Source organism: Apis mellifera, linkage group LG14, assembly GCF_003254395.2.
Source record: "Apis mellifera strain DH4 linkage group LG14, Amel_HAv3.1, whole genome shotgun sequence".
NCBI classification, from domain to species: Eukaryota; Metazoa; Arthropoda; class Insecta; order Hymenoptera; family Apidae; genus Apis; species Apis mellifera.
The window spans coordinates 1254573-1277679 of record NC_037651.1 but is presented as its reverse complement, the minus strand read 5'-3'; the positions used below and the strand labels follow the sequence as shown (position 1 = coordinate 1277679).

Below are 23107 nucleotides of genomic sequence, written 5' to 3'. Positions count from 1 at the left end.
TTGTATTTCCTGGCAATTCGTTGCAGGCTTGCCAGCGGTTACGAACGACCGCACGCGTCACTCGTTCGTACACGTTTGGTCCAACGAGCGAAACGCGAGCGAGCATGGCCCCAATTAATTTGCAATCGATTATACGGGCCGCGTTTTAACGTCACGTAACAAGCAATTCGTACCTGCCTCCCGGCTATATTTCTATTATGCATTATGTTTTACCATCGAGACATTAAAGGAGGATACGGGTTTAAACGCGAACAAAAGGTAATTTCGATAACCCCGGTTTGCTTTGGGGTAGTAGCGTCTTTGTTAGAGGATTAATTAAGTATTATATTACATTAAAAATTTAATTAATTTTTTTTTTTTTTGAATAACCATTGAAATCAAGCTGTATAGAAAGTATATAAGAAAAAAATGTTCGATATTTATCACGATGGAAATGAAATATTTAATAAATGTATACTTTGGGTAAAGATAAAATATCTGTTAAATTAAGACGAATAAAATTCGGATTCGAAAAAGAAGATAATTAATGATACGTACAATTTAGATTTTGTTTATCGATACAATAATATTCTCAAATCGTCGTTAACTTTATCATTAACAGCGAATCATACAATTTCAGATGTCCTGACAGCGGGCCCCGGGCCACCAGGATGCCGACAGACGACGACTATGGCCGAAGAGAACGTCTCCTACTGCACCAACATCCGATCCCTCAGTACGGGTCCTCGTCATCACCGGTTCCAGGATCGAGTGGCGGAACGAGTGGAAGTGTCGGGTCCCAGATCGGTTCCACTAGCTCCTCAGATTGTTACAAACAAGCGCAACAACAGCAAACGAACGATCTACGCACGAGCGTGTCGAGCGTCGCCAATCAAGATCGTTACCAATCGGATCAATCCTCTCAAGGGAACGAGCACGTCGATTATGGAGTCCGGGAGCGAATGTCAGGCATCGAGAGGCACGATAAATCAACGGACAAGCCGACGATCGACGACTTCCCCAAGTCGTGCGCGGAAACTCGTTCGATACAGTCGAGTTGCGAGCGATTCGGCCATTATCAGAGCCAAGAGAGATTCGGCCAGCCCCCTTTGCAAGCGCATCACCAGTTCACCCCAGGGAGAACGAGCAACTCTGGCCAAACGTTGCCCCAAAACGTTCTTGTCGACCGTTTTCCACGTTTCAACGAGCTCACAAGCCTCCACGGTGACCAGAGATTGTCCTTGGCCCCGAGCGAACGTTTCCAACCGGCCACCACCACCGAGCTTCGATTCCATCACCTGGCCAACGAGCTGGTCAACGCCTCCACGGGCAACGAATACGCGAACACGAATATTTTGGTGTCGGGATGCGCGACCAGTCCATTCTCGTCCGAGACGTTCCCCTCTCCGCCATCACCGGCACCCGCCAACGACCGTTTCATCCCACCACCACCTTTGTCGCCTAGCCCAAGCGAGAAGTACGCCTCGACCCAGAGTCTGGCTGGTTATCCTGCTGCTGATAGGATTTTGGCCCCAGGTTCTCCAAGCACCAGATATGGCGGGGGCACGGCACCAGCCTCACCGATGCCAGCTAAGGAACGATTCTCCTCGGCGGAACGATTATTGGCCAATCAACAGTCGTCGAGTTCTATGCACGAGTCCAAGGATCAGCAACGATACACTGGAACAAACGATCGCCTGTTGTCCGGCTCGTCACCGGTGTTGGGAAGTCTACAAGCCGGTCTACAAGGGGACAGGAACGGAATATACACAACCGGCAAGGATACAACCGCATCGAGATACGGTGCCATTTCTACGGACCGTTTGCTCTCCTCGTCACCTATACACGCCCCAGTGCCAGAGAGATTCGCGAGCAAGTCGACCGACAGGTACCTCAGCGATTCGCCTGTACACGAACGATACCATCGGCAGGAGGCGACGGTATCAGGTATCCACCACGATCGTTACTCGTCGATATCGTCGAGCGCCGAGAGATTCCTCTCGAATTCGCCCAATCCGGAGGCCTCCCATCAGCGATACTCCACGTCGACGGAGAGGTCTCTGCAGGTGTCGTCGAACGGCAACGAGCAGAGACGTTTGTACACCGATCGTGGGGTCGAGACGGTTTGTCAAAAGTATACGGACAGATCGACTGGATCCCCCGCGCCTACGGATTTCAACAGATATTCCAGCTTCCAGGAAGTGGGGGGCACACAGTCAAGATACAGCACAGGTGATCGTTTCAACGATCTCGCGATACAACGTTGCGGCCAATCGCGAGCGAACGACAGATTCTGCGTGCCCAACGATCGTTACCTGGTTAGCTCGTCACCAGGGCACGACGGGAGGCTGTCCGCCAATAACGACGTGGCCAATAGATACGTCGTTTCGGGATCGTCGACGGAACGATTGCTCTCTGCGACGTCCTCCTCGTCCTCCTCCTCGACCGACACCGTCTCTCGTTATCACTCCTCCTACACGAACACCACGGCAACGCAATCCACTACGTCCAACGATCGTTTCACATCCATCTCTCCCACTCCCGAGACGGCCAATACGAATCTCCGCTCGGGAACAACCGGAACGACTAGTTGTACAGCAAGTTCCGGCTATCAGGCCGCGACAAAAACAAGCGTCGTGGACAAGTATCTTCAGGTGTCGAAGTCCGTGCAGAGTTACGGAAGCGATCGTTACACTGTCGGCAATCCTGGCGACCAGTTCGACACCAGGCTCGGCCAGGATCGTTACGACAGATTCTCGAACTCTGCCGCGAGCACGGATCGTTTCACACCTTCGTCCGGCACTCCTGATCGTTTTCATTCTGCCACTGATAGATACTCGCCTGTGCGCGCCGCTGACAAGTATCTGTCCCTGCCCAAGCCCAAGGATCGATACACTGGTCGCATAACGCCGATCTCGTCTTGCGGCACGTCGGTAGCCGCCACGTCCACCGATCGAACTTACGGATCGAGCACCGCGACAGGAAGCTACGTTCCGCCAACGGCTCACACACCTGTGGAACGATACGTGCCTCAACCGCCCCCGGAGGTCCTCTACCCGGACAGATACGTGGACAGATACGTGCCACCGTCCGCGCACACACCCACCGACCGTTACGTGCCCACCAACGATCCAACCGACCCTTACATGAGACGGGATCTCGGCTTCCATCATCATTATCGGCTACCGCCACCTGCCGGTTATCCATACCATCAATCGCACTTCCGGCTTCGCGGTTTCGCGTACGCGTCGCCTGGCCGCCTCGGTGGTAGCCCAGGCTCGAGCAGCTCGAGCAGCTCGGCGTCTAATCAGAGGGATGGCGGGTTCTCGATGTCGCCATTGTTGCGACCCAAGGTACGCGCGTCTGCGGTCGAATTCCCGACCACGTCCACAGGTGTCGTTACGCGCCACGTGTGCACCAACCCGCCATCTTGTTGCAACGAGGCGTCATCAAGCGGAAGATCTTGCTGCCAGGCGATTAGGAGATCATTGCCACCGGGCGCGCTGCCGTCGATATCTACGCAGTCTTCTTGGTGAGTTTTTGTAATGAATCTTTTTTTTTATTATTATTTTAATTATTCGTAAATTATTTCAGAGATATTTATTCGTAATTATTAGGTATATTATAGATATATTATTGATAGATTATTCGTAAATTATTTTAAAGATATGTACTTATCGTAGATTTATTTTTCTTTATTTGAGATCATATGAAGAGGATAAAAGAAATATTTTTACATTTAATTTTTTTGTAATAATTTTATAGGTGATACAATGAATGAAGAATAATTTATTATTTATATAACTTATAAATAAATATAAATATAAATAAAATATAAATTAAAAATAAATTATAAATATAAATAATCTACAAAAACTTCTTTTGTTTAAAATTGTTGCAAGAAAATTCGACATACGAATATTTTTTTCATTTATTGAATGTAAGGATAAATAATGATTTACGTAATATAAGATTAATATATTATGGAATCTTTATAAGATTGATTCTAAAACATATAAGAAATTTGATTTATAAATATGTCAATTAAAATTTATTTATTAAGTTATTTATAAGCAATTTAAAATTTACATTAAATGAAGCGGAGATAATTTTATCTCATTTTCGTTTTATCTATTACAAATTTAAATGAATTTATAATAAATTTCATTTATTAAGCTTCTAATTTAAATTAGTAAATTATGGTAAAATAATAACTTCTTATTACAAAACATGTGTAGATCAATTTTGTTTTCTTTAAATATAATTATGAATTTTTTAGATAATCGATTTAAATTATTTTTTATAATAAAAATACCGATTTATTTATAAAAAAAATTAAAAATTATTAATATTACTAATTTTTATTACATATAAATAACGTAATAGATTTTTGTAAGGAATGTCTGCATTGATTATTAAGAAATATGTGATTCCACTTAAACAAAAACATCTATAAAAATAATAATAATATCAAGTTTATTCTCCACACTACAAAATCTTTGGACATTTTTTTATACAATAAATAATATAAAAATTATTTGAAATGATCGAAAAATTTCGAAAATTTTTTACAATAAAACATAAACAATTTATCAGACTAAAATATTAATCTTTATTACTTATCTTCCATCTAATCAACTATATTCGATTCTATGCCTGACACTCAATCAATCAATCAATCAAATGGACACTTTTTCCAAAATGTATGCTTTCTCTTTTTTATACAATAAATAATATAAAAATTATTTAAAATAATCGTTTTCCTCCATAAAACATTTGGAAAAATTGAAAATTTTACGAAAGCATAAACAATTTTCCAGATAAAACAAAAGAACTCAAAGAAATAAATTTTTAATCTTCCCCAAAATGAATTATCCTTCATCTAATAAATTATACCCAATTTTATGTTCGACACTCAATCGATCAATCGTAATGGACACTTCTTCCAGAATATACATTCTCCCCCAAATAAAAGAGGAGGGTACGAAAGTAAACTCGAAAGATAGATAAATCTTCGTTAACGACGGAAGTTCTTGTATTAAAGTTGAATAGATTTTTCTGACCTCGGCCAGAATTACGGGAAGAGATTTCTGGTTTAATTCTCGTGGGCGAGGTAACCGGCGGAAAAAATTAATTGCCACACAAATGGAAGTCAGCAATGGGTATAAAAGGAATTGTACGTGGAGATTGAGCCCATGGATTAGGGAATACATGGATCCGGATAATATACGTGTCTCGTGTAATCATACCGACTTTGGAATAAAGCTCACGAATTAGAATAGGTGAGCCTTAATTGCGAGATGAATGTTATTTATGGGGATGGAAAGTGGAAATCTTGTACGCAGCAAGGTTTTGTCGTAATATAGTCTGAAACTGTGCGAGTGGCGCATTGTTCTCATTTACCATGAGGATGGATATTAGGAAAACAAGCGTTTCGTAGCAAGCATAATACATACATATTATCATGGTGTTACGTTATGGTGGAAATTGAGTGCTGTAGAAAGCTCTCGTTGATTAACTCGTTGATTAATGCTATGTTTTCTTCGTGGTTCTACAGGATGGTGCGTGTAAAGGGGATTATCCTAATACTTTTGATATTTATGAGTGTATGCATATAATAAAATTGCTTAGAGGTTCTTGATACTTTGGCAGATAGCTGAGTGGTAGATAATTAATGCAGAGTGTATATAAAAGTTTCCAAAAGTTAATTTTCAATTTTCATATGTAATCATGAATAAAACGTTAAATAAATAAAGATTTTAATTTTTATTTATATTTTAAATTTAATGAAATTAAAAGAAATATATCCATTTGATATCTTATTGTTATTTTCATTACAAAATTCGTCGTCTGTCAATTTTTCATTCTCAATTATAAAATGTAATTTTAATCTAAAATTGAAATGTGATATTATAAAAAATTATATTAAATGACTTTTTTTTCGTTTAAACGATATAATAAAAAGATTAAAATAAGCAAAATAGAATTAATCTAACAAAAAAAAAAATAAACAAAATATATAATTCAGATATAGTCATATTTCAATTTCCAGTTTCGCTTCTGTATTGAGTTTTGAAGATATTTCAAAGTATAGTTGCTACAAAAATGATAAAAGCTATTTAAACTTTTATACAAATAAATTCCATAAATATTACTTCATTAAAATCTTAATATAAATTTTATGAAAATTTTTCATAAAAATGATTATGTTTTTATAAGAAAGAAAATATATATTTTATTTTAAAATTACAGACATTATTCTTGAAAATCGATAATTGTAAAAATAGCTTTGCTTCTGGAAAATTTCTATTTTTAAAACTTTGTATAAATAAAAAAATACATTAATTGTAATATTGTTGATCTTTTACAAACGAATTCCATCATCGTTACATCATAACTGTTACATGTTACATGTTAAATGAAATGAAATAAAATTAAATTAAATTAAGTTTTGATATATATATTATTTTGTTATAGTAAAAAAATATTTATAAAACAATACACATTTTCCTTTATCTTTGATATTTTGATATCTCTAATTTATAATCTCGTTTCTTATAAAAAATATTTTCTTGCTTGAGAATTCGAATAGAAGAGAATATTAAAAGGATTAATAGCGCTTTTATTTTTTCTATTAAAATACTCTTCTGTTAAAATCTCTTCTGTTAAAATAATCTTCAATGAAATTGATTGATAATTGATAGTTTCAAAGGATTAAAGCTTCCATCGAGATTACATTTAACAACACACAATTTAATTGGAACAGCTAAAGTATTTTGTGAATTTATGGTGCTCTTAATATTCCAATATTGATCACGTGCTAAATGTTTGATCATTAACGTGCAAGTTTGCGTGGCATTGGACTAATTTGATTAAATCGAGCGTGTGACTTTAAATTGAAACATATTAGTTTCTGGAAAGGGGTATCGTTTTCGAGCAATATTTTTTTCATCAAATTTTTATACCATAACATATTTGATAGTTTTATAGATAGGAAAAATATAATTTTTAATTGGATTTTTTTAAAAATGTGATAGAGATAATTTCACAATGTTTCAAAAACGTGTTTTTGTTTTTTTTTTTCGATCGATATGCTATTGCAGTAGATATTGAATTTTATAGATAAAAAAAACTTCAATTTCTAATGTCTATTTTTGGAGAGAAATTTTCGATGATATTGTTTCGTCAATTTTTATTACTTTATAAATATTTAATTCTGTCAAATAGAAAAAATTTCATTGAATTATTTTCAATAAGAATTTTCAATATGAATTTGTAGAAATAGAAAGTAAATTTTCATCATTGTTCAATATTTTTTAATATTTCTTTCATTTATTTAATATATGAATATTGAATATTCAATCAATTCTGTAAATATAAACAATGCAATTTTGAATCATACCTATATACAGTTTTTATATTTTTCCAAAATAAATATTTAATTGATTAGAATTCTCGATATTAATTTTTAGAAATTTTCATAATTTTATTATTTTAATGAATGATATAATTGAGAAGACAATTTTATTTACTATTTCTATAGACTAATGAAAAACGGTTAATTCAAAGATAAATTTAATATTTATATTTTTTTAAACAATCTATAAGAATTAAAATTAATTTTAGATTTGCCTATATCATTGCACACAAGTTTTTTATGATGTATTTATTATTGTGCTTTTTTTTATGTTAATATAAAACATAATATAAAAAAATTTGTAAATATAATATATAATAAAAAAATAGTGTATAGAATAAAATATCTAATATAGTGTGTACAATATCCAAAGTACAGTATTCAATTATAATAATTGAAATATAGTAACTGGCTTTTGAGAACAAATAATGCCTAACTCTCAAAAAATTTTCTTTTTATTTTCATTGTTATTTAAAATTATTTTAATATCCAATCTGTAAAAAGAATTTCTACCAATACAAAAATAATGTTATACTTAAAATATATTTAAAAAATAAAAATTCATTATCAAATTCTGAAAGTGATATTCTAAAAAAGATATAAAAAAAAAATATCCAATTATCAAATAAAAAAAAAATATCAAATACATACAGAATAATTTCTAATTTTACACAAATGAACATGATATCACAGGATTCGGCTATGGTTAATGATCAAGGATCACTCGGATCAGGAACATGGCGCCTGGTAACAGGAGAAAAAGCTCGCGAGGCGTTTGATGAGACTTTGTTTCACGGTTGATAATCTCTGTTTAAAGCGTTATCTAAAAATGAACTGGAATGTAGGCCGTGTCCACATTTAGCAGTCGCACGGAAGCCGCGAGCACAGAAAGGGTCGTTACTTCTGTGGCAGTAATCAGGTTAATGGAGTATCGTGGCCCACTTTATTTTTTCATCTTCATCGGCTTCGCGCATCTCTCCAACTTTGCTGCCTCCCTTTTTCCCGTTTCAAAGTCAATGATGCATTACCATCCAAAGATTTCGCCCATCTCTTGGAATCTTGGAGATTTTTTTTTTCCTTATTTTTTTTTCCTTTTTTTTTTTAGAGAGATATTGTCTTGTATCGTGCACGCCTATGTTTTAAGAAAGAAATAAAAATTTTTCAATCTAGAAAAGGAAGAGAGTATTTGTAATAAGGATGTTGCCAAGTGACTCATCATGGAATATGTTATAGGGTATGATGAAATCAAATTGATCGAATTTATTGAGATCAATCACTTCTAAGAAGCTTAAGAATAATGTGGATAAAGATAAGGATTCTTTGAAAAATTGAATTCATATCGTAATATCGATATTTTGTTGTAATTTCCTGACTTTTTAATTTTTATTTATTATTTTAATTGATTCTTGTTTAAAGCGATACGGATTTGAAATGATTTGATTTTAACATTATCATTTAAATTTCAGAAATATATAATATAAATATATAATTCTTCCCTTAATAAGTTTAGAAATATGAAAATATTTAAACATTAACATCATAATACCTTCAAATTTAATGAAAAAAAAGATATTATAATAGATATGTAAAATAAAATATATTTTTTAAAGGTTGTAAAAATCTCTACTAAAAAGTATTTAAAACTTTATATAATAGAAACAAGATGAAATGAAATAAATATAATACATTTCATACAAACGGTATAAAATCAGAAAGATGAATTCCAAGCTTTTTTGGAGACTTTGAGAAATTATATAATCTCTTCTACACCATTAATCACATAATATTACACTTCTTGCGAGCATCATCTCATCCAAATCCTAATTTCCAAAACTACAAATATCTCAAAACGAGATAATACATCTTCCTTACCACTTTAATCAAATAAATTTCATCTTCAGAGAACATAAAAAAATACCGTTACACCATTTATATAAAACTGTATCCAAATTTTAAATTCTAAACTCATTACGATTGTTTCTACAATTGGATGCAATTTCAATCGTGTCCCGTAAACCGATAATTCCCCCTTAAAACCGGTGATGTTTAATTAGAGTTCGCGTACGTCAGCGAATTTTCACGGAGCTGGAAAACACGGAGGAGGATAACTACGCTCTACGCCAGTGTGTCGAATGTCTCGTGAGAAGGAAGGGGGAGGGGATAGGACAGACGGTATCCCGAAAACTGAAGCCAGGAAAGGGCGATTCCTTTCGTTCTCCGAAGGGTAGGAAGAGATTACGTCGGCAGGCTCGTTCCGCTGAGTGTTCAGTTTGCTTTGGGATATCGGCTTCACCCTCGCGAGTTTGCCGAAAGCTTTGTGCTGGTCAAGCCGATTGTGACGTCCTCCCCTCCATCCATCGTATCCCTGACGAGGAGGAACACGCCAGTTCGATGGAGAAAAGTGTCCCCTCCCCCCTCTCCCCCTCTCGTGAAAGAAGTTTTCGCGTTCAATCTCATTGTCTCTTGTTGGTGTTGTTCTACGCATGCGTGTTGAAAAAGATGCAAGAGTCAGGGCTTGTAGAGGGCTTGAATCTTTTTCCGTGATGAACGATCTGCTTGGTTATCGAATTAATTCGGAATTTTGTTGAAATAAAATTGATATTTATTTATTATGTCATTGTTAAGCAAGGAGAGAATCCGAGAAAAGATATAAAATAATTCAATGTATGAGAGTATATGTTATATGTACATTTAGATAAAAAAATTAAGAAACAAAAAAAAAAAGAAAATTTGTGAATATATTTGTATTTTTCATTCTCTGAGATGAATAGATCAGAATTAAAAATATCGATTAATTGTTTCGTAATATAAAACTTCATGAAGATCAAGCAGAGATAAGAAATATAAAAAAATTTGAATAATTAATTTATTTCTTAATTTTTTTTAATAAGTGTATATCTGTTAAATAATATTTGAAAACGATTTGAATGGATTAGATTAAATTTATGTGAGGAAAAATTTCTTGATTCAAAAGGAATAAATGATCTTCTTTCTTTTTTGGAAAATGTGCAAATATTTTTATTGTGTTTCGTAATCAATAAATCGTGTTTTTATTAATAGTATAATATTAATTATTAATAATATTTATATTAATAATATAATATATTATTTTGAAATATGTACTAAATCAGTTATTATACCGATAGTGATTTAGATAAGATAATCTAATAATTGGAAGTTATAATATATTATTTCTTATATATTTTATTAAAATTATGTATTATAAATGTTTAATATTGAAACACCAAATAAGATTTTCTATCCTAATATCAAGTTTTCTCAACAAATTTGTTTTTGCATATATAATTTCTTCATTTTTTCTTGAAGCTCTTGAAAGCTCTGTAATTCTACTTTTGACTTTTTGATCCTACTTTGACTCACTTATAAATTACTAATTAAGATGATTTTAAGATTTTAAGATTCCACATAAATTAAATTTATGAAAAATAAAAATAAATAATAATCTGAATATTTTAATATTAATAAAAAATTTAATAAGACAATATTAATATTCGTCAGATTTGAATGAAAGCAAAAAGAAGATAAATTTTTGGAACAATCTATGTACAAATATATCGGCGAATTCTTTTGTCTTCTTGTCTTTCTATTCTTATCTATTTTCTGTTTTCAATGTTTTTACTGTCGAGAATGAGATATCTCGATTTCACAGTGTTGTACATGCAAGATATCTCGCTATCATGATGTCGTTTGTAGGATGACGTATAAACCAGATATCTCGTATCGCAATTTTCGTTATTGCTTATGGAAGAGAAAATTTTACAAATTTTTTTTAATGCAAAATGTTTCATCCGCAAATTTGCTAATAAAAAATTTATTTAAGATATTTTTAAGATATTTTGAATAGAGAGTATAATAATCAAATATAGTAAATTAAGAATATTTTTTGCAAAATAATTTTTATTTTATACATATTATATTCATTTTGTATTATCAAATTAATATGCATCTATTAGTAGTCAAGAAATAAAGAATATAGGTATAGTAAATAAATTATAATATTTACTATATACATATGTTTTATACTATATAATACTTTTAATACCATAATTTATACCATAGTAGTTTTTAATATTGTTTTCTTCGATACGTCGAAAGTTTTCAAATTTCAAAAAGTTTCGTAGAATTAATAATTATTTCTTTTTTACTTCGGCATCTATCCGCATTTCCTTAACTGGAATAGTTTCCGGTTGTTTCCGCTTCCGTGAATTCGAAATTTCGTTGCTTGCAGGCACAACCATGAGATTCACACAGTGGATTGTCGATTAACCGGATGGATTTTACGGTTCCTCGATTCCTCGAATGCTCGAAAATAAAATAAATTCGTTCTTTCGATTCGTTATTGTGCTAAACCAAGTCGTTTTTAATCATTTTCTCGGTTAACCGTATAATGGTCCTTGAATTTCAAGTATGTCACTTTTATTATTAAAAATAGAATGGATGTAATAACTGTGTTACGTTATCTATTTAACTCAATGAAGATAATATATAATTGTAATAATATAATATAATATATAATTGTAATATAATTGTATAATTTGATAATAATGCATTCTCTTGAATTAATTAGAAAATTTAGAATTTACTAAGGAATTTCAAATAAAATCACTAAAATTTATATTAAATTGATTCATTATAAACAAAGTCTGTTAAATAAATATAATAATATAAGATATTAATTAATATATTGAGACACATTTTGAAGATTTCAGAGTCAAGAAATGTCACAAATATAAAACGATAATATATGAAATTATAGTTTATTTATTATAAATTGTATCAATTTAAATTCGTGTTAGACAAAGCGAGATAGAAATAGAGCACAGATAGAGTATTCATAAGTTGATATTTTATTAAATTTTATTTTATAAAATAGCTTTCTTTGTATCTTTTATTCTCTCCAGTCTTCTGATAATATATTAATTTTTATGTAAATTATCATATTTGATATAATATTACAATTTTAATATAAATTGTACAAAGTATAATTACAATATAGTTTCATTTTTTATCATAATTATGATTTTTACATCATTATGAAAGAATCATTATATTTAATTTCTCATTTCAATTTTACGTTACACCTTTTTTTTAAGACTAAGAAATCAAAAAAATATAGAATAATAAAAATATAAAAAAATAATAAAGAATTCAAGAATCATTGCAATGTTAAACGAATCGTTTCACAGTTATTATTCTACGTTCATTGATTCCATATTGAATTTCTGATCCGAAACAAAACTTGGAAAATGAGATTTCACGATCATATTTCACATCTCAGATTTCATCGTAAATAATGGCTAAAAAGAAAGAAAGAAAGAAAGAAAGAAAGAAAGAAAGAGAAGGAATACTTAAAAGCAAGGATCACGCAATGGGCTTGAACGAACTTCGAGGTCCTTATTATATTTCATCTTTCATGCATGAGAATTTTCGTTCGCTTTAGCCTAGTTTTCGTATTCGCAAGTTTCATCCTCCCTTGCTCCATCCCTATCTTTCCATGTTAACAACCCGAAAGATCAACACGTTGAAAGTTCGATACACCGGGATTAACGAAACGATTAGAGCGACGTATTTCTGACATTAAGATTTATAGAATTATTTAGAATTATAGTCACGTAATCGGCTCTTCAATGACATATAGTAGAAAAAATAGCTAGTATTTATGTATTTATCGTTTATCGCGGAATTTGTGTTTTATTTTGTTCTTTCGAAATAGATTTATTGATATTAGTTAAAAAACAAATTGATCGTTTGCGAAAATATATATTCATATTTCTTCAAAATTAGTTGGAAATAAAATTAATATAGGAAGAAAATATATATCGGTGAAAAATAAGTTTTTTTTTCTAAATATTTGTTTGCATAAGAATCTAGTAAAGATAAAAAAATATAAAAAAAAGTGCAAATGATTCTTTCTTAATTTTTATCAGTAAATGTAAATCTGAGATGATAGAAGTTGAATCTCTTTATATTTAATATGTGGATATGAATGGAAATTTCTTATAATTTTATTTATATGGAGTATTTTAATAGCTTAAGTATTATTTTAAGTATCTCGATTATTATTGTTAGTGTTAGGAAAAAATTATATGATATAATAAGCAAACAAAATTTTTTGAGGTTATGTTTCTCGAGATTTCATAGACATCAATATGTTTTTTTCAAAAATAAGACTATATATTTTTATCTTCATAATAAATTCAATGATTCGAAGTAAGAAAAATTCCGAAATACAATTAATTTTCCTAAAACATGTTAATTTGTTCCGTATTTCCATATCGAAATTGTATTAAATGAAATCTGATTAATAAAAATCAGAAGAATATTAACAATAAGTTTATTGTTATTAAAGCGATGATAATTTTAAGTTTTTTTTTTATTTAACACGATTATACGGAACAAAATTTTAAAATTAACTTTAAAATTAATTAATTATATAAGTTTTATTACATAACATTATAAATAAATTTATTAAGTTGTTATAAGAATTATCGTAATTTTTTTACTTTATTGGAATCGTGCTATAAGAGGATTGATCGTATTTAAGAAGATAGATACGAATGTGAATGAAGCTATTGAATAAAAAAATTGGCAAAGGAAAATTTATTTAAAAAAATATTCAAAATGATGTTCACTTGGACAAATATCTGCAGCTTTATGAAAAATTTTCATAAAGGGATCATAAATTCAATTTCATTGATGGAAAACGAAAATATTATGAATGTGAAAAAAAGTGTAGTAAAAAAAATTGAGGGATTAAAACTTAACATTGTTTACGAAAGCTGTTTCGTTAAAGAAAAAAAGAAGAATTTGAACGGAATAATTTTCCAATGGAATGCGCTTGCTAACTTTCATCCTGATGAGAACTTTTTTCGTTGGAGTATTGAGTTGTTTAAACTCTGGGATTTCTGATCAAATATTTATACGGTTCATTTGCTTGTGTTTGATGTGGTTTAATCGTGATTATATTATTTTAACAATATTTTGTATTTGTTATTTTGCTTTCCTGGTTCGTCGATGAACCTCATAAGTCATTAATTCACACACACTATTTTTATAAAAGATTATTATTTCTAATTTATTTAATTTTTTTTTTTCATTCTTTGATGAATTTTACAGATTTATAAATATTTTTGCAATGGTGAATATTTTGATGAAGATTAACAAGGCATATATAAATATAAGACTTTTTCTAATATTTTAATACAATAATATAACAGAAACAAAAAAAATTAATATAATTTAAAAAAAAAATTTTTGATCAATAATATTAATTAAAATACTTACAAATATTTTTATATATTTATTTTTTAATATATTTATTTTCTTTAATTATAATCTTTTTTTATACATTTTATTTTATTTTATTATTATTATTATTATTATTATATTTTTTGATAAGAAAATTATGAATATCTAAATTTTGAAAATAATATCAATGAATTTCGAGCAATAAGATTATTGATTTTATAAAAAACTAACTGTTATTTCATTAGAATTTAATTTTTATTCTGTATATGCATATATGTAGAATATATTATTTGTCATCTTTTAATTTCTATTATGCAAACATTTTTAAAATGTTAACTTATGTTAAATGTTTACTTATTGTTACTCACAATTGATCGTACATCATTTTAATAATACATATTATTAATATCAATTTGTTTTATTTTCATTTCTGAATAGTAAACAGATTTTATAAATTTACAAATATTCTTTAGATTATTATATCATTATTATTATCATTCACTATTATTATTATTATTCACTATTTATATTTTCATTAATACATTATTTTAATAACACATTATTAGCATTTCATTTCCTTTTCATTTTTTTAAAAAAAGATTATTTATTAATAAGAAAAATTTCTTGTCTATTTGATAATTCTTTTCATCGATTGTCGAAATTAACATTTTACTAACATTTTCCATCAGTATGATGTATAAAATGAACGAAACTAGCAAGACTACTTGGTATAGAGGAAATTTCGATGGAACAAACGAATTGAAAATTACGCATACGTAAGGGATGGTGAGTTAAACTCTGAAACTCTTTGAATATTACAAAGTATGGATGATTTATCAAAATCTAAAATGCTAAGCAGTTAGTATCTCTGTTTGCATAACTGTACGAAGCAATGCAGCCTCTGGATGCAGTTATGAATTTATTATTCGATACTATTGTAGAAATTTAAAAGCTACGTAGATCTTTTGAACCCTGATCTACATAAGAAATTATGTTTCTTTTTTTTAGTAATTTATAATAATATTTATTCAATAAATTTTTATCAATTTGTACATCATTATGTTTTTCGAAAAAAATTAAGAAGATCAATTAAGGAAATAAAATCTTAAATTAAAAGAATTTTTTTAAATTATAAAAGACATTAAATCGGTTTTAAAACCGATACTTATTTTTATTTTTTAATAAAATTCCAAATTTCAAAAATCTTGGTTATAAAAATCCAAGAAAATTAAGATTATCTACAGATTTATTCAAAACAAAATTTTCACGAAGAAATTATCAATAATATCAAGTTTATAACAAATGTTTATTACATTTTTCTAATAAATAACGCTTTTTAAAAATTTCTATTAAAATCTTTAATATTATTTCAATTGCACGATTTCGATAATCTCTCAAAATTTTCAAGATCGTGTTAAAATAAAATTCATGACATCTTTTAAAATATCATCCTCTCTTTTAAAATTTTCTATCTCCTATTTTTCTTTTTATCACTTTTATCACTTTATATCAAACACAAAATTTCATCGCTAAATATAATCTATAGAAATTAATCCACAATATTCATATTTAACTCGAATCATGCGAAACACAATGGCCAGGATACGTTCGTATTTAAATGGAACTCGTTCCATCAACAAATCAATTTTCCACAAGGCGTCCGTGAAAGAAGACCAATCGATCGATCCAAGATACAACAAGAGCATGGCAAACAGGGTTCTGTTTAATTAAACACCTCGTTGCCTTGCCAAGCGTTCAAAGCACCCGCACAGCCACGCGAAGCGCAAACACTCGAAACACAGAGGGAAACGTTTTCGCATCGATTTGCGGGAACCGCACGCAAGAAGACTACACGTTTTCGCGAAATTATTTCAACAAGATTGTAGCAAATTGAGGAAACTTGGTTGAAATAATAATAATAAATAGAGAAAACCTGTACGTGTATATTGTGTTTGGTTCGTGTTAGGCTTCAAAATTTATATAATTTAAATATTCTGCTACATATACATATTGTTAAAATATTTTATTCAGTATTGTATTATAATTCAAGATATGTTAAAATGTTTAAAGTTCTATACGTCTTTCGATTTGGAAATAAAATAAGAAAAGTTTTCTAGCATAAAAGTTTTGAAAAATAACAGAACAGATAGTAAAAGTATCTGATTTAATACTTTATAATTCAAGATATATTAAAATATTTGAAATTCTATACCTTGTTTCTTTGAAATAAAATAAAAAAATCATATGAATCATTTATTTTCTTTTTCTTTTTTCTTAAATTTTCATAAGCAAAACTTCTGCAAGTAATATAAATATCTCCTGTCATCTTAAAATATTTGATTTAATATTTTATTAAGATTCATTAAAATTTGAAGCTCTACACTGCTTTTTTTAACTTTGTAAACTTAAAAAGCTTTGTAGATCTAATTTAGATTTAAATCATTATTTTTTCCAACAAATATAGCGCAAAAAATTATAATGCTTCAACTACTTCAGTTTCAAAATCGTAGATAGTATTTTTTATCTAAAGAGAAGAATATGTAACTTTAATCGCTTCTTAAAATATTCTAATTATCCCCCTACAAAACTCCAATCAATAAATGTCAACATCTGCACAAGATTTTAATTCTTCCAAATATTTTACATTTATTTTTCAAAATTCAAAATGCGCAATACGATTTTAATTTTTCAACGAATTACAGCACAAAGTGCCATCTTAATCGATGAAACATTGAAAAACTGATTGCTTAAGCGGCCGATCGATACTTTTGTTCTCTATTTCCGTATCTCATCAATCCTCTTGGGGTAAATCAGGAATTAATCTGGGCGACTGTAACAGGCTCGATGATACGAGGGGTTTAACATCGTAGAGGGTGAAGGCTCGTTGGGCCAGGTACGGTTGGTTGGAGCGAGGCGGAAGTCATAAGGGGAAGCAGGGGCTGGCATTGTCTTCCGGAGGCAAGGAGGTTCCACGTGCTGTTGGCAACTTGGATAATTATGTCGTGTCCGCGACTCCAGCCAATCCTGTCACACGAAATTGCAACCCGACACCGGTCCTTCCCTACCAGCCTGAAATCTGCTGCCACGATATACATATAGAGAGCAAGGGAAGATTGGATCAAATGCGAAAATAAAAAGTAAGATAAAATCTTTTGATTTGGAGATTCATTTTTGAGAAAATCAAATTTGAATTGGAAATTATAAATACGGAAAAATTACGTAAGTGGATTTTATTAATTGAAGAGATTAATTGGAAAATTATTATAAAATTTATTATTATAATATTATATATATTATTTATAATATATATAATATATATATTATATAATATAATATTTATAATATATATAATATTATATATAATATATAATATATATATATTATATATAATATTTATTATTATAATATTATTTTATGATTCGAATAAATACAGTGTAATCCTTTCTTTTAAGCTTTCCTGAAATGTCACACATATAGCATGTTGAATAAAATTATATATAGATATATGATTATGATTTATTTGAGAAACATCTTTAAAGATTCTAGAAATACCAAATCAAACATAAAAACAAGAATGTTAAGTTATTTATTAAGTTATAGACCTTTTTGTCGTGCTCTATTTAATTACAAACTTTAATTACCATGTTTATTAACTTAATAAATAAATTTAAAATTTGATATTTTTGTATATCAAATTTCATTAATTGCCAAATTTATCTTAATATCTAGAATCTTTTAAAAATGTTCTGATTAAATACATTAGCATTCTGTGTATTTCTTAAATATATTTCCGTATTTCTGTATTCAAATTATCATATTATATATTTAAAAAACGAGAATTTCAAGAAAAGTGTTTATTTTACACTTTTTCTTATTTTTACACAGTAGAACAATCTTTTTTTCGCTGATTTTCTCGAGAGCGAACATTTGAAAACGAGAAAAATATTATTTTTTCTTCTACATATATAGAATCAGAACCCTTTTCTCCGTGTTTTATACTCGTTGCTTTCAATTAAGCCTTTTATTCGGCACCCTCCTGAAAATTGCCCGCTCCTGAATCGACCTGCTGAATGGTCCGTGTTTTGAAAACAGGACGATTATGGTTATTAAATGGTCGTCCCCTTTTCATCCCTGCTTCTACCCTCTGTGCATCTACAGGCGATATTAAAATCGTGTAGCCAATCCCCAACTCTATAGAGAAGAAGGGAGGGCAAATTTTTCCAATGTGGAATGGAACTCGATTAACGAAATTGGACGACGATGTCGCAGGTGTTGTTAATGATGACTTATTTTGATTGGTCGCGTGGAATATTGCCACTTACTTGAGCTCCAACTCAGGAGGGACATTTGCCAAGCAATTCCATTTAAATAGAAGAGAAATAGGAAAGGGGTCATTCTTAGACCACCGGCGATATTTTCGAATGGTATTTCTCAGCTCTCGTTGCAATTCTTTCTAGTCAGATACGAGACTGAGTAATCTGAATTGAAAAAATTAGTTTAGAAGAATGATCGATTTAATGTTCAATATATTGGCCAAAAGTATTTGGATACGTGTTTATTTCTCACAAGATATATTTTGATTTCGAAATTATGGATATTAAAGGATAGAAGAATCTGAAATGATTAATATATCATCATATTAATTTAAAGAATGGGTCAATAAAAGATTATAATAACAAAGAGAATTTCTTTACTGTTTCAGAAGCTGTATTTCTCAGAGATTGTTTCATTTATTATTATTTACCATAATTATTTTATGGTATTATTAACTATTCATTTTTTTTAAATATTTTATTAATATAAAAATAAATACAAAGAAGCTGAATCTATATCAATAATGGATAAAAATATTAATTTATTCTTTAAAAATATAATTCAAATAAATTTCTTAAAATTAAATCAAAAGTTTTAAATTTTTTTATAAGAAATAAATTTAAATATATTAATAATATTTAAATTATATTTATTAAATTATATTTTAAATTAAATATTTAAAATATATGTATATATATAAAATGTTTGGAAATGGATTTGGACATGATCCAAAATGACACGTTTTTTCAGAAATATTTTCGTAATAAATCTAAAGAATTTTTACATTTTTCGATTCCTGTCGTTTGTTTCTGCATCAACTGATTTCGATGAAATTTTGAAACATATGTGCTGAAATAAATCTATAAATCTCAAATAGTGTAGATATAAATCTACAAAATATATTTCAAATTTTTATTACAGGTTCAGGTAAAGACAGTTTTTACTTTTTTTTTTCTTTTACAAAATTTTTTTTTAAACGTAATCCTTTTAGTAATATAATAATCCTTTTATCTTCTCGAAAAAAATTCAAATCTTCCAATATTAAAAAACTTATTCTGTTCTAATTGATAGATTTATATTTTAATAATTTTCACAATGGAATATTCTTACTATTATTTTTAATAGGATCTTTCGTTTCATTAAGCTTTTCATATATATTCATTACAAGAAAATAATCCTCTTAATTTTTGTTACTTTGGAGAATCTAATCCTATTAATCTGGAAATGGATTAAATAAATTTAATTCTATTGATCGATATATCTATAGCAATATGTTTTCTACCATTTTATTATTATTTTATTATGCTGTCGTCCAAATAATTTTCATTGTGTTTCTCTTAATTGATACAATTGATTACATGCTCTATCACTATCATTCAAATTGTGATAATTGATATTAGAAATTAAATTCTATTAGATATTTACATGTTATATGCGATCCTTGAATTAATTCTATCGCAAAAAATATGACGATAACCTAACCTAACCTCTTTAATCTATTTGGATTATTACGATGTGCTATAAAACTCCATAATCATTGAATTTGCTCGTTCTAATCATCTGGAATTAATTTTTTTTGCGATTTGTTTGACGAAGAAATTATATCCGAGATACGAAAGCGAGTTTTTCTTTTTTCCCCTAGAAATTGGGTCGAAAGATGTTTTTAAATGGAACATTCTGAAAGCTTCCTAGAAGGTAAAAGTTGATGGCTGGATCCAGTGTCAGAGTATGAATCACGTTTTATATCTTTCGTTTCCTTTTCTTCCCCTCTCCCTTTTTCTTTTCTTCTCTCTCTTGAATACTACTAGAGATCCTACCCTTTGAAAGGAGCAATCGAGTTAATCGTCGCTCGAATTTCGAAGTCCTAATTATGCGTACTGGATGGGAATCCAACTAGTCGGTTTAATTACTCCCGATAATCGAGTAGATCCTTCCTAACCTCCTTCTCAAAGGATCCTGCAGAACAGATTGCACCGACTCGAGGTGCTATTCTCGATATCGAACCGGAAATCAGAGAATATAAATGAGAGACACCTTCGAGGCGCCATGATTCCTGTTTGAGTAGAACTTTCTCGTTGGAACGTCGGGAACAAGATTGCTTGAATTATTTCGAAATTCTCGAAATTTTGACGAACTTATTTTTCAACGAATCTTATAACCTTTTAACAAATTTATTTTGAATTTGTATTGTTCAAATCTTTCAACTTTTGAAATTTTCTTGCTTTTTCAATTTATGTATATTTAATTATTTTTTTAAATTCATATGATTAAATTAAATTATAAATCTGTTTAATAAAGTTAGAGAATAAGATTGAATTATTTCGTATCTTTAAAGTTTTGAAGTTTTTTAAACTTATATAGAATTAAATTAAATTAAAAGATCTTTGTATTTTGAAGAATATTATATTATATACTATATATATATATATATATATATATATATATATATATATATATATATTAATTATAATGAATAACATACTAAAAAGAAGATTAAATATAGATAAATATATTTTATATTATATATTATGTTTCTAAGATTTAAAGTTTAGATTTTGGTTAGATTAGGTTTAATATAAGTTTAGATTAAATTAACTCAAGTTTAATATAAGTTTAATTTAACTTTAGATTAAATCAGATAATAACAACAATTATTATTTTGTTCAGAGTTTTATAATACACTGTTATATTATTTAATATTAATTTAATGATAATCTAAAATAAAAATTTGGTTTTATATTTCTATGAATTAGTTCAGATTTTATTTAATGTAATCTAATATTTCTATCTAATTTATAAAAAGGCAGAGAACAATAAATAATGAACAATGATTAAAATCTTCTGATCAATAAAAATAATGGCTTCTATAATTAAGTTAAAGTATGTTAAAATCAAAATTGTTAAAATTGATTTTTTTAAATTATATAATATCTAATCATCTAAAAGATCTTGTAAAAGATATTAAAATATTATCAATATATAATAAAATAAATAATTAATATTTTTATTGATATTTCGAAAACTAAAGTCAAGCAATGAATATATGTGTAAGAAAAAATTATTCAGAATCTTAAATTATTTTGAATAGATTTCAAACTCTTTTAATAATTTTCCAATTTTTTTCTTTTTTGAAACGTTTACTATTATTTTCATAACCTTATTTCATTTTCCAGATAATTTTTGAATTCTTCGACAAATAATATAATGTTCATATAATGAAATCATCGATATTTTCTTTTTCTTGCAATGTTCGGAAATGAATTTAAAGTATGTTTGAAATGAAATCATCTGAATGAATGATAGTCAAATGAAATCGGGCTAAGGGAGTAATTCGCATGCAGAAAGAATTCTTGATCCAAACGATATTTCTTTGGAATAAGACGTGATATCATTCCTTTCATATCCCATTAAATGAAATTCACGAATCTTTGAATCAAATTTAGAAATGATTTAACGTAAAACCAAATATGCTTTAGACTTAACAGAGTTGCATACGTAATTGACACAATGAGACGTATTAAAATGAAAAATATAATGAAAAGGAATATTCTTCAATGCTATATAAAACTTTATGAAATAAGTTCTCTTATGAAATAAGAGAAGCGAAGCGAAGATTACAAGGGTCGATAATTCATTTAAAATTAAAAGATTAATTTATAACTATGTTAGAATGCTGCAATTATTCTTATAGCGGGGCCATTACAGGTTGAACATAATGGAACGTCAGAAATTACACGCAACATCAAGCCATTGTCATGGCAACGGCGTTCGCTTCTCTGTGGTCACTACATAAACTAAAGCGGGTGGCTTGCAGGGGTGGAAACTCTGTCCAGGGGGTGGCTTTACTACTCCATAAATCGCAAGACATCGGGCCGGCCGTGTTTGTGACATTATCGAATTCAGTGTGCAACCAGATATTTATTACACGTGCAACAATTTACAACCACGCTCTGTTCATTTCTTATTAGAAAACTTTTTTGTCTTTCAAATTCTGAAAATTGAAAAATATATCAAAAGAAAGGAACCATACAATATATGTATGTAATATTTTAGAATTATGAAATTTATTTAAGAAAATAGAGAGAAAGATTGACATTTTAGAATTTTCCTTCGATAACAAATATTTTT

At 29.4% G+C, this 23107-nt stretch overlaps 1 protein-coding gene across 1 annotated transcript in view; it reads left to right on the top strand.

The window, feature by feature from the left end:
* The window catches only part of LOC411617 (inactive rhomboid protein 1), a 377697-nt gene that overhangs the window by 151148 nt on the left and 203442 nt on the right, over window positions 1-23107 (top strand). Inside the window, exon 3 of the mRNA XM_016916296.2 lies at window positions 620-3511. Coding sequence (XP_016771785.2) covers window positions 651-3511 — 2861 coding nt within the window. The 5' untranslated portion in view covers window positions 620-650. The remainder of the gene's footprint in view (window positions 1-619; window positions 3512-23107) is intronic.